Source organism: Equus asinus, chromosome 13 (assembly GCF_041296235.1).
Source record: "Equus asinus isolate D_3611 breed Donkey chromosome 13, EquAss-T2T_v2, whole genome shotgun sequence".
NCBI classification, from domain to species: domain Eukaryota; kingdom Metazoa; phylum Chordata; class Mammalia; order Perissodactyla; family Equidae; genus Equus; species Equus asinus.
Genome location: NC_091802.1, coordinates 20,840,870 through 20,858,134, shown reverse-complemented (window position 1 = coordinate 20,858,134; position 17,265 = coordinate 20,840,870). Strand labels below are relative to the sequence as shown.

At 40.1% G+C, this 17,265-nt stretch overlaps 1 protein-coding gene across 1 annotated transcript; it reads left to right on the top strand.

Annotated features, from left to right (window-relative positions):
• The first annotated feature begins 1,229 nt into the window (after positions 1-1,229).
• WSB1 (WD repeat and SOCS box containing 1) lies at positions 1,230-16,970 on the top strand. Its single transcript, XM_044744621.2, has 9 exons — positions 1,230-1,579; positions 6,915-7,083; positions 8,050-8,318; positions 9,487-9,618; positions 11,280-11,380; positions 13,637-13,809; positions 14,327-14,440; positions 15,461-15,568; positions 15,842-16,970. The coding sequence occupies exons 1-9, from the start codon at positions 1,540-1,542 to the stop codon at positions 15,999-16,001; spliced, it is 1,266 nt and encodes a 421-aa protein (XP_044600556.1). The 5' UTR covers positions 1,230-1,539; the 3' UTR covers positions 16,002-16,970.
• The last annotated feature ends 295 nt before the right edge of the window (positions 16,971-17,265 follow it).

Genomic DNA, 17,265 nt, shown 5'->3' with positions numbered 1-17,265 from the left:
AGTTGGGTAAAAGGATTAACAGGGACTGATAGAAATATTGGCATATGAGCTACAGGACTGCATTAAACATTTTCTTTTGTTCTACGCTAAATATTCAGCAACTAGCCTCCGTGTCTGGCACAGAGTAATCCGTCAATAAACACGTTAACAACGTGTATTTAACAAAGTGTAACAACGTGACTTTTTTTAATAAGGAGGGAGGATGCTTTCTTATCTGCCTTTAAACATTTCACTATTATCACTCAGGCAAAGAAAAAGATGAAGTAGACATGCCCTACATGTCGTCACTTGAGATCTCGCAGTCTGGCTTTGCAACTCCTCTCCCATCAGTATCTGCTGCATATTTGAAATTCCCAGCCTTAAATGTCCTCCTTTGGAATAAGATTTAGGGTCCATAGAAGGGCCCGTGAAAATGCAAATATGTCATCTGTAAAGGGGGACCAACTTGGCTTCCGGCAGACACCGACACATTTATCAGCCCCGCTGTGTGAATAGCTGGCTGCCTCCCTGAGGCCTAGACCTTGGGTGCAGGAAGGGCCGCTTCTGAGCTGGCACGGTGGGGGTCTGCCTCGGCCAGCGGCCAGGACACTGCTGCTCACCAGCCTCGCTGCAGCCCCGGGGCAGGCCCAGCAGCAGCAGCCAGTCAGGACAAAGGCAGCCCAGGGAGGTCCCGCGGTGGGGTGGGACGCTATCCTGCCTGGTCCCCACCGCCCTTCCTAAAACCGGCTGGCTCGCGTCAGAACGATCGCGGCCAGACGTGCGGTGAATAGCGATGTTCATTCTCATCCTGTCTTTCTCATCGGTGCAACCTCCAGTTCCTCAGCACGTGCGGGCTGGGGAGGTGGCCAAGTCGACTTAAAATCTGAAATGTCCTTTTTGTTCTTTTCGGTTCAGCCAGTTTAAATTCCATGCAATCTTTAAGCTGTGGGCTAACACGTATTATGCAAGTCTCGGCCTTTTCAAAGGCACTCAACTTCTAAATGCCACACTCACGGGCCGCCCGGGAAAACCAGATGGCGCTGAACCTAGTCGGCAGGTTCCTACCCAACATCAGGCCCTCCCCCTCGGCCTCCTCGCTCTTCCTGCTCCCGGGGTCGGGCCCCCAGCCCACGCCCCCGCGCGCCCGGAGGGAGGGCGGGGCGCCCGGCCCAGGCCGTCACGTCCCGAGCGTCTGGAGGCGGGGCCTCGGTCGGTGACGTCATCAGACCCCGCCCCGCCTCCCTGATATCACCGGCGCCGCCCGCCATTTTGTCTCTAGTGTCTCGTTGGCCGTCGGCAGTGCAGAAGCAAGTGTCTTAGTCCGTAGGCGTGAAGCAGGGACCAGGGTCTATTGTCTGTATTTGACTCCATAGTTTGGTCCCAGGCCTTCCAAAGCTTTCCTGGGGCAGTCGGCCGAGGCCACCGCGACCGCCCCCGCCCCTCCCCTCCGTCCCCGGGACCGGGAGGGACCGAGTCCGTGTCACGCCCCTCCGCGCCTGCCGTTCCCTTCTGTGTCGTTGCGTCCGCATCGCGTCCCCGGAATCAGACGGTGCCCCATAGATGGCCAGCTTTCCCCTGAGGGTCAACGAGAAAGAGATCGGTGAGGAACGGGACGGGGGGTGCGGGGTGCTGGGGGGCGCGCGGGGGCTGCGGAGAGGCAGGGACTCCCGGGGGAGGCTCAGGAGGAAGCGTCTCTGAGTTCGAGGGAAGGAGGGGCAGCCGGAGCCAAGCCCTGGAGCCGAGAGGAAGGAAGCGGCCCTGCGAGCGGCTGTCGCCGGAGGTGGATAGGATCGACATCGCTGCGGCGCCTACTGTGCGCCTGGCACCGAGGGGCGCGGGGCGCGCATCTCAGGGTCGAGGGGTACCTGGGGGCCCCAGTGACCGTGTGGCCAGGGCGGACACGCAGCCCTGGGGGCATCGAGTGGACAGGCGGGTGCTGGGCAAGTTTCGGGGACCCTAAGTTAACGATGGGAAGACTAAACTTCTGTGTTCTGAGCTGTAGTGAAAGGAGGGGTCCTCATATACCAACCACGCTTTAAAGAGAAATGCGACCGAAAAAGTGCAGTCAGCCTGGAAAAAGCAGTATTTTTAAAAAGGGTACGGCGGTAAGAAAGGCAGCAGTTCAGGGGAGGAAACGCAGCATTATCTTTCACACACATAGGAGCAGGGAGGAGCAGAGTGGTTGGGTGGAGTGACAGAAGAAAAGCTGTTGTAGGGAAGAGCAGTCTGTGAAAAGGCTGTCTGGAAGCTGGTTTCGTGCCAGCCCTGCCACGCCGAAGTCAGGGCTGTAGATGGGGAACGCTGTGCGTCCAGACCTACTCGGGCTCATTTGAAAGCACCTCACATTATTTAAATCCTTTCTCTTAAGGTAAAGTAACTGGAACAACTTTTGGGGGAGTTGGGGGTGCTGTGCATTGATTGATATGCTTAGTAAACATTGAACTTATCAAGTCACCGTGTTAGACATCTTAAATATATACAATTTTTATTTTAAAAATGAAATACATTCAGCATCCAAAAAGACCCCCAAAACGGCCTAACACTGAACTTACTGTGTTTATTAAATGAAAATTGGAGGTGACTACTGAGCAGAGTCTGCATTTTCCTGTTCTTCAAGTAAATGTGTGCCTTTACTAAATACGTGGAGGAGATATTTCTAGAGAAAGGGAGAACTGAAGCAGGCAAAATGCCTTCTCCCCTGTAGGAGGTGAATTTGTATATCTAGAGACAGCTGTCTGAGATTTCTGCACTTTTGTTCTCTTAGGGATGATGTTGAATGGCTGGTCAGGAAGGGACTTTAATTCTGCTTTTAATAACTTTTTTAAACATACAGAGAACACAGAATTCGTGTCCAATTTTTATTGTAACTGTCCTTTAAGACTAGTAAGTACCTCCTGAAGTGGAATGTGGAAGTCAAAAGTTCTTATTCTCAGTCCAGTGGGGTTTTTTCCCTACTACGCAGTAATATTACAGATGGCTGATCTGCCTTTCATTTATCTGTGTTTTACCTCATCTTGATGAACCATTGAAAACTTTCCAGTCCTCCCATCTAAGGGACGGATAGAGCTTCTTAGCATACCTGCATAAGGTAGAACCATCCACTAAGTAACCTTTTTATTTTTAATTAAAATTTTTTTTTTGCGTAGTTAGGTCCCTGTTATTTCCTGAATATAGTATAAAGTTACCAGCTAAGTGCCAAATATCTATCCAAAAGGACTTTGGCATTTTCTAACCTTTTTTTGAACCTCAGTTTTTTGTTTCTCTTTTTTTTTGTAGTATCATTTGGATACAAAGTTAAACGCTAATATCTCGGTGTAGCTTTGTGTCTATCAGTAAGGCCTGACATTTCCCCTTTTTTCTTGAGTGTTAATTACTGGTGTTTGGTTTCTGAAGTACATACTGAAAGGAGAGGCAAGATGCTATGCATGACTACAGAAGTCTGTGACGGAGTTACTGCTGTGGGCTCCTGCCACAGATCCTCCCTTTTTAGTGATGAAATGCAGGGAAGAATGTGAAGGAGCTAAATCTGGTTTACTTGCTTCGGCAGTGACTCAGATGATGTGTTGTTACCCCACAGAGATTAATGATGTAGCATTGTTTCTTATGGCCGATTTCCCAATGGCAGGCAGTTTTTCCCTTATATGGAGCTCATTAAATCATAGATTTCATAGGATACTAACATTAAATAGTTGCAGGTTATGTAATAAAGATTTAACTTAAAAAATTTTTTTCCAAAGCACTTCATTTTAAACCTCGCGTTAGTGTATAATGTTGTAACCAGTAAGTATTTAAATGAGTGCTGAAATCATTTGACTGAAATGCAGAGATCATTTGAAATGCCTGCTAGGCGTTTCACAAGGTACTTATTAGTACAATAGTTGTCACAGTATAACGTCTTAGGCGGTTCTTTAAATAGTAGCTCTGTTTCTTGAATTTCTCTAGAATAAATTAGCTAATTATTTTGTGGTCTTCGTTAGTTGAACCAGTTTTTTAGTTGTTAATTTATTGCCACCCTTTACACAAGAGGAGTTTTGTGATTGTGGCCCAGGTAAACAAAGAAAAATACAGAGTGATCCTAAAATATAGACAAGAAACGAGTCTTCTTGGGGCGAGTTGACTTGTCTTGGTTATGCTTGCTAAAGGAGAGGTGAGTTCTAGTCTAATTTACCAGGTGTTTTGAAGTTGAATGCAAGGCCAGTCCTGTTTTTTTTTTTTTTTGGCTGAGGAAGATGCCCTGAGCTAACATCAGTTCCTGTCTTCCTCCTCTGTAGATGAGGGTGGCAGCCACAGCATGGCTGACAAGTGGTGTAGGTCCACACCTGGGATCCCAACCTGCGAACCCAGGCCGCCAAAACGAAGTGCACCAGACTTAACCACTATGCAGCAGGGCTGGCCCCCTGGTCCTCTATTTTTTGAGGTAGAAGTTACATAAGTATACTCATCTAGTTTAACCAAGGGCTTTCTAAGATAATGTTTGCATTTTACAGTTGAATTTTAAAAACCTCCTTTCCTTACTTTTGAACTTTGACTTTTGTCTCCTAAAATTTATAGATTTTGAAAGATAGATGTGGTTAAATAGAAACCCTAGTTAAAAAGATTTAGTCAGGGGTTGCAAATTCAGGGGCCAGGCACATAAAGTATCCTAGTGAAATGACCGTACAAGACTGGGCTTGGAGGGGTGTAAGAACCTGGAGCAGCAAGCCCTTTCAGAAGTCCTCTGTGTATTTAAAAAATCGTTCTGCGGGCATATGAGGGTCACTGGTTTGTGAATTTTGTATTAAGAAAGTCATGTTCCTGCCAGTGAAGTTACTGTCACCTTTTTCTGTATTGGTACAAGTGGGGCAGGGGTAGGTGAGTGGTTCTGCTGCTTTGGTTAAACCACACCTAGAGTATTGCGTTTAGTTCCGGGTGCCACTTTTATGAGGGCCATTACTAACTGGAGTTTATCCAGAAAAGTGTGATGAGGGTAAAGACGGAGAGTGGACTTGAAACCAGGTAATCTAAGGAATGATTGAAAGGTCTAGACATTTTAGCCAGTTGAAAAGATTTAGTTGCTGATGTCACGGCCATCTTCAATATAGGAATGTCGTATGAGAGCAGAATTAGGCTTATTCTCTTAGGCCAGAATCAGGACTGAGTGGGTGGAGTGGCAAGGAGGGAGATTTTAAGTCATCAAAAGGAAAATTTCTGACAATCTGAGCTGCACTAAAATAGGATAAGCCTTGTAACAGTGTTCGTATTTATGAATATCATAAAAAATAGGTCTCTGCTTTTGTTTGTTTTTTACTTTTTAAACTGTAGTTCGTTTGTTAATGTATCAAAGAATTGGGCAAGGGAGTATTTAAATCACTTAAGAACGGGAGCTTATGGGGGCTTCACCTTGGCCGAGTGGTTAAGTTCTCACACACTGCTTCGTTGGCCCAGGATTTCGCCGGTTCGGATCCTGGGCGCGAACCTAGCACTGCTCATCAGGCCACGGTGAGGCGGCGTCCCACATGCCACAACTAGAAGGACTCACAACTAAAAATACACAACTATGTACTGTGGGAGTTTGGGGAGAAGGAAAAATAAAATCTTACCTGTCATGCCAGGTGGTACACCAGCTATTGATGGGGCGGAGCACACGTTGAAACTGGAAGTGACAATGAACTAGAACGTTCTGGGGGTTTATGTATATATCTCTGCTCTAGCAATAGGAGTATGAGTCCTTATTTGAACTGCAACACATAGATTATATTGAAGTTTGGTTGTTGGAAAGTTTAAGCCGAAATCATAAAAATACACTGTAGAGTTAACCAGACAACCAACCAACCACAGAATAGATAATAGGGAAACTAAACCCACAATAACTTATAACTAAAAAGGAAGAATAGCAAAATTTGCCATCAAGACCAACCCAAGACAGCATTGGTAATACACTGGTAAAGAAGATCCTTTGCCAAAACTGAGGAAATTACAGCTGAGTTTGCATGCATGCATGTTCAGTAGTGGCTTGTTGACCATGCTTCTTGTTAAATAAGGAAGAAAAATGCTCTGTATATACTGTTAATGTGCCAGTTTTTGTTACATACTCTTAACTAAATTAAAAATACATGACAGTCCATTTTTTGGCCTTAAAAAACAAGAGAGTTACTTCCATGTTGGGTCAATTTGTGGCCCATTAGGAAGATGCTTGAGAACGACTACTCGAGAATCACGAATGTCACACGTTTTAAAGCACTGGTTGGGAGGTTCGACTAGATAACCGTTAAGTCCTTTCAAGTTCTGAGGGTTTTGTGACACTTGTGACCTGGGCCTGAAAAAAATAAGAATGTTCTGTTTTTTTTTTTTTAATGAAGTCTAGCTGATATAGACCATTTTATAGTGCTTTCCTTTGAGTAATGTATTTTATAGTGGTTTATGGTTTTTGAAAACTACAAAACTTAATTTGGAAGATAACTTCAGTCTCTTGTATTTAAATGTTTGGTGAAAACATAAGGCAATGCAAAAGTCAGGACTTTAGTAATTGCTGACTCTAATTGATCGTTATATTATTATTTGGCCATATCTTTTTACTGAAACTTTGTGAAAAAGCACTTGCTTGTGGAAATTTTAGGAAAATCACTTCACCAAAACTTGAAGATACAGCCATCCCTCGGTATCTGAGGGGGATTGGTCCCTTATGTACAGTGGTGAATAGGATGAATACAGTCGGTCCTCTGTCTGTGGTTTTCACATCTGCAGACATGGAAAGCCAACTGTAGCTATTATCATTAAGGGGTCTTTACACCACATATCTTCCCTCAAAGGGTAGAAAATAGAACTCATCATACCTTGTCTACATAGAAAAGGGAAAAAACTCGGTGGAGTTGAGTGAGTCCCAAAGTAATAGGGAGACAGTCTCAAATTCATTGTTGGTTACATATGACATCCTGTATTTTTATTTTTTCTTTTAGTGAGATCACGTACTATAGGTGAACTTTTAGCTCCAGTAGCTCCTTTTGACAAGAAATGTGGTCGTGAAAATTGGACTGTTGCTTTTGCTCCAGATGGTTCTTACTTTGCTTGGTCACAAGGACATCGTACGGTAAAGCTTGTTCCGTGGTCCCAGTGCCTTAAGAACTTGTAAGACTCTTTTTCTTTTTTCTATTTTGTATCTATTTGTGGCATTTATTGTTTTCTCTCCGTGGACTAATAAGATTTTGATATTTAAGCTTTTCCTTTGTAGACTGTCGTAAATGTATTTTAATCATAAGATGAATAGATTTATTGGAAAATTTGTGGGAAGAATTATCTAGCCTTATGCATTATAGAACACTTTCTCAGATACTTTTGTGTCTTTAAGTTTTTCTGTGTATTAAAAGGGAGATTAATTGTGCCTTGTTGGTGTATGTATTGAGTTGTGCCAGGATAGGTGACCTTTGTTATGTGACGCTTTTTGGATTTCACAATAATTTATTAGCTAACAGTGGTGCGTTGATCACATAATTACTTTTTATGCACTTACAGTCCCCTCTGGTTGGGGTCGATTGAGTTTGAATGTTTATTGAAAGTTTTTCCAAAATGTAACATATACTGAATTTAATCTTTCCCTGCTTTGTGTGTCTGGTTGACCTTCGTGGTTATGTTCGCTGTTGTCTTTATTGCATATTACTTTAAGCCTAGAAAGTACGGGAAGCTACTGATTACTATGGGTTTTTTTAAAGGTAATTTTCTGCTGTCAGCTTCACAATATCTTAAGTTATTGGGGTGTTTTTTGATGCTTGTTTATTCTTCTTTTAGGTTGATTAAAGGAATCCTAATTGATATAGTGGTTTTGAGGAAAATTTTGAAACAAATAAATTATAAGTTGCTTTATTGTTGGGCTTATTCTCTTTCTCAGCCACTGAGAATTTCTTTTGATCTGAATTTATTCAGTCATGCCCTCATAGCTAATAGCTACTTTTCCCCTTTCCATCTATAGGATTCTGTTGTTACTCAGCATCGCTATAATAATACTGAGGTTACTTTAACAAACATTTATCACTATTATCCACAGGAGTCCAGAATAAATAACAACTAGATTTCAATCTGACCTTTTTTTCCCCCCAGTCTCTTGCATGGCACCAAGAATATTACGAATTCAAGCAGTTTGAGATTGTCAAGACAAAATAGCGATGGTGGTCAGAAAAATAAGCCTCGTGAACATATTATAGACTGTGGCGATATAGTCTGGAGTCTTGCTTTTGGATCCTCGGTTCCAGAAAAACAGAGTCGCTGTGTAAATATAGAATGGCATCGATTCCGATTTGGACAAGATCAGCTCCTCCTTGCCACAGGGTTAAACAATGGGCGTATCAAAATATGGGATGTATATACAGGTACGGAGTTAGTAGTTTTAAAAGCAAACCTACTGATTTTGTGCTGCAGGGCATTGCTCATGGGTACTAGAATATGTGATATGAGGATTTTAATTTCTGAAAAGAAAGAATTGGTGCTATGAATGTATCTTTATAATTGGCCTGCATAGCATCTTCAGCTCATGGTTTTAATTTAGGAAAATAGAGTTCACACTGCTTGATCACTCTTCAGAGAATAGTACAGCAGGAAGGGCATGTCTGAGGAATGTTTAGTTAATTATCGCTTACAAACTCGTAATTTAGGCTATGACTCAGCGAGCAAGGTGTTTTCTCATATACTTTTCCAATGATTGATAGCTTAGAGGCTTTCAAGGCAAATCTGTTTCTCAACAATCATTATCTAATCTTTGGAAGGTTTTAATGACATTTTATCTAAAGTTTAACTAGATAGGTTGAGAAGTTAAATTCTTTGGGCAATTAAAAGTAAATGTGTTGTTCACTAGCTAACACAGTTTCTGACTGATAGTATGTCCTCAAAACTTTGCAGGATTTTTAAAAATAACCATTAAAACATGTACATTAGAACACAGCAAGTGATACTAACATTGAGTAGGGATAATGAGTCAGTAAATTTGATTGGATTCTCGAAAAAAATTTAAGGTAAGCACATAGATTTTCATAGAAAACAAATCTCTTACAGTCTTAGATGAATAAAGTACACTTTTTCACTGAGATTGTCTGAAAATTTAGGTTGTTGTGGGATAACGTATCTTTAGGGGAGTTTGATAGTTGATTAGTAATCTTAGACCAAGGAAAAGAAAGGAAAAATTTGATTTTGTATTTTCAAATCAGACTATACAAAGATTAAAAAATGATAATTTTTCTTGATGGTAAATAAACTTCATCCAGGGGTTTGCTTACATTTCACAAATTTCTTTTTAATTTTTTAAATAAATTTCGGCTTTGCTATCTTGGAAATAATTCATTTTAAATCAATGTAAATGGTGAACCTTTGAGGGTAATAGTAAAAGCACTAATAAACACTTGGTAGACTAAGGAGGTGCCCAAGTATTTCTAGTCTTTTTTTTTTGTTTTTCTTTCTTTTTAAGGTGAGGGACCCTATTTTTAAAAATTGAAGCTGATAAAAAGTATTAACATTGTCTTTTTTTCCCCCTGCCATTGCATTTAGGAAAACTCCTCCTTAACTTGGTAGATCATACTGAAGTGGTCAGAGATTTAACTTTTGCTCCAGATGGGAGCTTAATCCTAGTGTCTGCTTCAAGAGACAAAAGTCTGAGAGTGTGGGACCTGAAGGATGATGGTATGTCCTTTTTCCAGGCCGTGAAATAAGAATCGGTTTTTTGATATTGCTACTGTGAGGCATTGGGATCATCTGGGGCTTTTGGCTTTAAAGAGGGCATATGATCAAAGTTTCCTTTTCTCTGCTTAATCCATTGGTCCCTTTCTCTGTATAGATCAGACAAAACCGTAAATGTGACCCAGAACAGGAGCCAGCTGTTACTCTAAGTAAACAATCTGATGATGTTATTTGGAAACCAGCCACACAGATCTGTATCAGTTATGTGAGGACAAAATCTGGATCAATTTTAGGGTTTATATGAACTGATCTGTGTTCGTTTATTTCCTTTATCTTAGGGAGGATTATTAACCTCTTTCATTTGCTTCATGAAAATTTAAGTAGATTTTGAAGTAACAAACAGATACAACTTTGTGATCTAATGAAATTTAGGTTAAAACATGATTTATACTCCAGAATTCATAACATGTAAATGGTAATAAGCATAATAATAAGTCGGGTAGATTAAGTAAGAAATTATTTTGTAAAAAGTAAGAGATCTGCCCTCCAATTTAATAGTAAGGTGTGTCAGTGTCAAGTACTCAGCTTTTTCTGAAACCTTGATAATTGTGGTGCTTAAAAAGTTTTGGCGAGTCTCCCTTGTTTTGGAGGATCAGAGATGAGCATCTCTTCCCCCTTCTTAGCCTCTAATGACAGAATTTACAGTTTTAACTAAAACCTTCTATTTAAATAAGATCTGCTGGTGCTCTCACAGCCTCAAGCTTGCAGATGGACAGGCTTGCTTAGAGGTAATGTGGCTGAAATTGAAGGTAGTAGGAAACGGAACCCTCAGATTTGGAGCCTTGTTCCAGCTGACGGTCAGTACCCATTGCCTGATAAAACAGTGCTGATATTACCAGAGCATGAGGGGTCTGCTGCATTTTCTCAGTTCTCTTCTGAGTGCTCAGCTGTTGAGGGGTGAGAGGATCCCAACAGTTAAAACAGTCTGATTGTTTCCTTTTGCATATCAAATGGTGCTTGCTTATCTCAACATATTTTCGGTTGTGTGCCTGTTTTAAGAATGTAGACTCAGTAAAATGTAAGCTCCGAGAGAGGAGGGACTTTGTCTTAGTCACAGTTGTCTCCTCAGTGCCTGGCATGTAGTGGGCTTTCAGTAAGTATTTGTAAAACTGAGTGCAGTATACTTAAGCATAATTGTGTGCTTTGGGTATAATGCACAGAGCTTTTGGAGTGGAATCTAGGTTACCGAAAAAGGAAGGAGGATGAAAAGGCGTTTTGAAGATGTTCATCAGTCTCAACATTGTGGTGTTTCAGCTCCTTCATTGCAGTTGAAGAGGATTAGACTACAAGAGTTCTTATCTTCTCTAGATGAAGGGTCAGCAGACCTTTTCTTAAAGGGCCAGATGGTGAATATTGTAGGCTTGTGGACCTTGCCACTTCTGCCAGAGTTACTGTGCCGTTGTACAGCATAACCAAATGGGCACAATTGTGTTCCACTAAAACTTTTAGTTAAAAAAATAGGCAGCTGGGATAGATTGCCAGCCCTTGGTATAGGTCACTCCCTGCTGCTGTAGAAGTGTGTGCTTCTGTGATTCTGCCATTTTTGAAAAGCTGCTCATTTGAAATGGATTCTAGGATTAACGCTGGTATTTCTTTTTGTTCAGGAAACATGATGAAAGTATTGAGGGGCCATCAGAACTGGGTATACAGCTGTGCATTCTCTCCTGACTCTTCTATGCTGTGTTCAGTGGGAGCCAGTAAAGCAGTATGTGTCAAAGTTCTTGTACATTCATTGTGAATTGGATATAATGTGCGCATAATCATTTTAAATCTAAGTAACCTATTAAGTCTGTGCTCGGTGTCTTGAATATCTTAAATGTTTTATTTCATGATGGGGGAGAATTTGCATGAGGAAACTTAAATATAGTCACTGATTGTGAGGTGAGAAATTGGGTTGCTTTCAGTTAGAGATAATATTCATAAATTAAGGGGTATGTCAAATTTATTTGTTCTAAGATCTAGGAAAGTTTATGTGCCATAAAAGAGATGTAGTCCAAATGTTAAGACATTCCCTTGCTAATTATTTTCTTCTCTGTTGTTCTATTTTTTTGTCCAGTTTGCTGTTTAAAAAGTTTTGAGTCCCAGCTGGTCCTGGACATTTAACTGAAAAAAGTAACAAAAATCTAATAAGAATAAAAATAGCACTCATGTATGTCCTAGAGTGAATGATAGATGAAATTTGATATGGTCTGTCTTGCATAGTGTAACTGTAGGTAAATGAGGGATAGAGTGACTCTTAAGAGGGCTGTGCTTATTGATGAACTCTCTTTAGGCTGTCTGCCAGCTCCGAGTTAGTATAGTACAGTATAGAGCTTCTGCTAGTTTCAGATATTTATGAAAATGGTTGAAATCCAAATACATGTGATGATCACAATACACTTTGAATTAATAGGGGGTGGGGGGCTGGTTAAAATGCATTTTATTTAGCCAAGAAATATGTTAAAATGATAGTTGCAAATGTTGGAAATTTAGAAGAAAATATTCAGTTTAGTTCTTTAAAAATCATAAGAAGAACAAAGCTAGATGTTGACATTGCTATTTTAGGCTGTGTGTTTTCCATATGCTTCTTGCTTTCCCTGTCACAGGTGGTGGCAGCAATATTGGTGTGATTGAGGTTATGCTGGCACCACTCGCACACAGGCGCACAATGGTGTTAGCTGGGCAGAAAGAGTGGCATCTCTGGCTACCGGGCTGGGGGCGACCTTTACCATAGGATGAAGTAACCTTGCATTCGGCTGCAAGGTGTACTGTACGTACACAGGTGCTGGTCGATGTCCACTTTCTGCTTTTCTTTCTTTCTTTTTTTCTTTTTTAAAATAACTTCCCCCACAGTGAAACCTACTGACTCCTCCAAGTAAATTGATCTTCCAGTCTGACGGAATTGGGAGTCTGACACATGAAACCAATTTAATGTAATGTAATTGGCTTTCAGATGGTTTCTCTGTGCTGTTTTTTGGAATTCTTTGAGATGCTAGAGATACCTTAAGTCTTTGTTCCAATTTAAAATTTGTACTTATTTTTCTTTGGAAATAATATATTGTGTCTGTGCAGAAAATAAGTAGCAAAAAGGATTGCTTTACTCCAAGAGGAGGAGAATTGTCTTATTAGGATTGTTATAAACCTCCAAGCGCACATTTAATATAACAGACTGAAGTGTAAACATTGGAATCCTATTTAGAGCCCTTCTGCACAGTCTCACTACTGATCTTTAGACTCGATAACTGTATGTGAACTTGTACTAAAGTAATTTAAGTGTTTTATACTTAAAATGACTAATGATTGTGGTCAGTTTGGGAAAAGTAAGATTGGCAAATCTTGATTCACAGAAATGTTAATTGTATGATTTTCGTAAATTAGCATTTTCATTTTGTAATGTGGTTTAAGATCCTTGTTGTTTGCCAAAGATATTTCATTTGGCTGTGAAAATTCTCTTTGCTTGCAGTATCTGTTTCTCTTCCTAGGCTCACGTTGGTGACCCAAGCCTATTGTAAACAAGTGATTATCTCAAAGGGAGATGCCAATGGAGTAACAATTTGTTAACCTTACATTTTCTGTCTGTATATTTTTTAAAAATTTTGGTAGTTTCTGGAAAAAAAAAAAAGAAGGGGGTTTGTAGTACTTAACCCTATTTATTTCTGTATATTTTAATTAGTTAGTTTTTGGAATAAATGGATTCAGTATAACTTTGTGGTTAAATTGCATTGCCTTTTTATGTTTAGGCTTATTTTTTAATTAACATTTAACAGAAATATTTGAAATAGAATTTGCATGTCTACTTTAATTAACTTAAAGATTGATTTTTAATCTGACTATGACACTGAGCATATCCTTTTAATTATTCATAATTTATAATGTTTAATTTAATATAATCTTAATTAAATTTAGCAGTTTTAGTTTAAGATGTGCCATTTTGTCCTCTGTGTGTCCGAATGAAGCTATAACATTTGCCTTTTTATTGCAGGTTTTCCTTTGGAATATGGATAAATATACCATGATCCGGAAACTAGAAGGACATCACCATGATGTTGTAGCTTGTGACTTTTCTCCTGATGGAGCATTACTGGCTACTGCATCTTATGATACTCGAGTGTATATCTGGGATCCGCATACTGGAGGCATTCTGATGGAATTTGGGTGGGTGCAGCATGAATTATTTTAGTCTGCCTTCCTCTCTGGCTGTCAGTATAGCTTTAAGAAGTTCCGTGAATGATGAGAATCATCAACATGTGAGACCTGAAATCTCAGTCTGTCATGAATTAGAATTGCAGGATTATTTAAGCCCTCGGATAATGCAAAGCTCTAGTGATAAATTCTAAAAATAAATTTGACTCCCTTGAGACAGATCTTGTTATTTAAACAGTACATGATTCTGTAGAAATGGTAATTATATTTAGAGTCTCATGTTTGGGGAAAGATGGTTAAAACTAAAATGACTCAATCTTAGTGTCTTAAACCACGTTGTAAAAAGGAGATTAGTGATTTTTTTAAGGTCCCTTCCATGTGATTTGAATCTATCAGGTCTGCTCAGTCTTCTCAGTTATGTTCGATAAGGCCACTCTAAACATTATTCAAAGACAGACGTACTTTATAGTTGGATACTTTAGTTTCTTGAAGTGTCTCATTTCCACTGATAACACGTATTTGACCTCAGGCACCTGTTTCCCCCACCTACTCCAATATTTGCTGGAGGAGCAAATGACCGATGGGTACGATCTGTATCTTTTAGTCATGATGGACTGCATGTTGCAAGCCTTGCTGATGATAAGTAAGTGTGTAAATTACAGCTTGACCTGTTTATTATTGTCTTTTAAAGATTTCCTTTCATCCTTCTACTTAATGAAAACATTCTCAAGGCTTAAAAAAAAAAAAGCCTTTCTTCCATTGGGGTTTGACTGTCTCTCTAGACAGGACCTTGGGAGATGTTGTGTCTTAAAGAACATTGCCTGGGTGATGTCCCTGTAAACTAGAGATAATCCGTGCCATTTCCTGTGTTCCTTGTTCAGGCAAGCTGGGTAGAGTTTTAATTAGCTTTTAGCTCAGTGCAGATATTTTTTCCAGTAATATCTTACAAAGGTTGAAGCAGGACATTTTCACGGTGAAATAAATGGTAAAAACAATAATTTGTATCCACCGCAATAGAGACTAGAAGATGGAATGCCAGAGAAGTGAGATATGCTGCTTACTGTTAAGAAGCAGAAACTAGGTGCAGCCACTCCATTTTCTCACGCTTTTGTCATACAATGTGCATGGATATAGCAGTAAGCAATTTGGTCACCTCAGTTTAGAAAGGGACTCATTATCATCTTTCCAGAATGTGAGCAAATGTACAAAGAGAGTTCTTTTTTATTTGCTAGCAATCACTGTTTTCCTGTTTGCTCAGATAGATTCTGAACATCAGTTCTCTGCTGTTTGTAGACACTCTGCCTAGGTGAAAAGGCTTTATAAATGTCCTGGAAAGAGTAAAACAGATCAGATGCTGATTGGGTTTTAAGTGTAAGAAAGTAAGGAGAAAGCTTCCGGTTGTGAGCATTGTAGATCTGGACACTGGGAAGGGAAGGCTGCCATGCATTACATAGTCTCTTGAGTTGATCCAAATTAGCGGTTGGTATAGACTATAAAATATTTTATAAAATAAGTTTACAGTAATCACTCGCTGCAGCGATTTGTTTGTATGTGTATTTCGTGGTGACTCAGAACAGAGTGGCATTTCTTTCTGAATTTTATAATTTGCTTTTATCTTAAATTTCTTACTGGATACTCACTGGACAATTTATTTCCTTTCCAGAATGGTGAGGTTCTGGAGAATTGACGAGGATTATCCTGTGCAAGTCGCACCTTTGAGCAATGGTCTTTGCTGTGCCTTTTCTACTGATGGCAGTGTTTTAGCTGCTGGGTAAATCAATTTTTCTCTTTTCTTTAAGCAATTTAAGGTAGCTTTTAGTCAAAGCAGGCAGTATTTTATTGTCAATAAATCTTCCATAAGGGCTCTGTATACTAGTATAACTTTATCATAGAGGAGATCATTGGTTAGGTCTCCTTAATTAGGTTTTAATTTGCGGCTCGTGACTCTAATACTCCGCCTTAGATGATAGTTATTTGAGCTGCAGGATGTTGAAATACGTGTACTTGGGTGACTGAACTTGCAGTTTTTTTTCTTTCTGTTTAGGACACATGATGGAAGTGTGTATTTTTGGGCAACTCCGAGGCAAGTCCCTAGCCTTCAACATTTATGTCGCATGTCAATCCGGAGAGTGATGCCCACCCAAGAAGTCCAGGAGCTGCCAATTCCTTCCAAAGTTGTGGAGTTTCTCTCCTATCGTATTTAGAGGGTCTGCCTTCCCTGCTGGGAGGGGCTGACAGCACCCTTTACACAAACCTCAAGCTTTACTGACTTCAAGTATCTGTTCTTCAAGGTTTAAAAGATTTATTTAATTTGATACATTCTTGTATTGCATTTTGATCAGTTGAGCTTTTAAAATATTATTTATAGACTATAGGAGAAATATTTCTGAACATATGAAATGTACATTTATAACTGTGAAAACATATACATACCTGTATATATATTTAGATGTAAGCTGCTGTGTGTTGAATGGCCCCTCGTTTTGCTTTTCTAATTTTTAGTGCTGCCGTGTGTATATTGCTTCAGTAGAGCCACAGTGTGTGTCTTTGCTGTAGGGAGGAAGGAATCGTTCTTTACTCTGGGACACTGAGTTGGATGGTAGATGTTGACTGAAGAGAACTGAATTGCCTCATCCAAGATGTGTATGTTGGGAGGCTCAGACATCTGACCTGCTAGTAAGACACGGTTTTTGTATAGGGAAGGGATTTTGTTTTCTTTAGGAATGGCATCTGAGAGGTAGAGTTTGAATGTGTAAAAAACAGAGCCAGGATATAACTAGAAAAAGGGTGTCTCCCCCCCACCCCCTCACTACTGCTGCGGGCCTTAATTTTGGAAAGCAGCTTGTTACTTTAACCCCTGTGGTATAAAGTATTATAAACTTTTAGTCAATTTGAAAAATCCACCTACTGTATTATTGCTAAATATTTTGTTGTTTGTACTAAGGGACGATTATTTCAAGACCATGTTTTTTTGCGCGTTTCTTTTTACATGTATCCTGTGTTTCTGTAGGGGATAATATTGGTGACTTGCCAAAGAGAAGCCATACAGCATGTCTGCTTTTGCCTTCTGTTGTTTATCTCACCTGCAGATACTAAGAATGTATGCATTATGTAAAATGCTTGATTATATATTTTTGTTGAGTTTTTTAATTAAAGACTTGTAAAAAAAAGGCCATCATCGCAAATGTTTCTTAACTATGTTGGAGGGCTTAGTGTTTTTGTCTCGCCATAAGATTGATGGAGCACCGCCAGCAAAGTAAGCGGGAAGGGTGGTGAAGAAAGAGCACAGCGTGGGGGAGCTGCCCCAGAGCTGATAGTAATGCGTGCAACGACTTTTACATCGGTTTGTCCTCAGAGCACTGTCGCAGTACTGCTTACTTTCAAATCACAGAAGACCTCTAGAACAAAGGAGAATACTGAGCAAAAGAAAAATCTCATCTAACATGGTAACAGACTCAGAGTAAACCT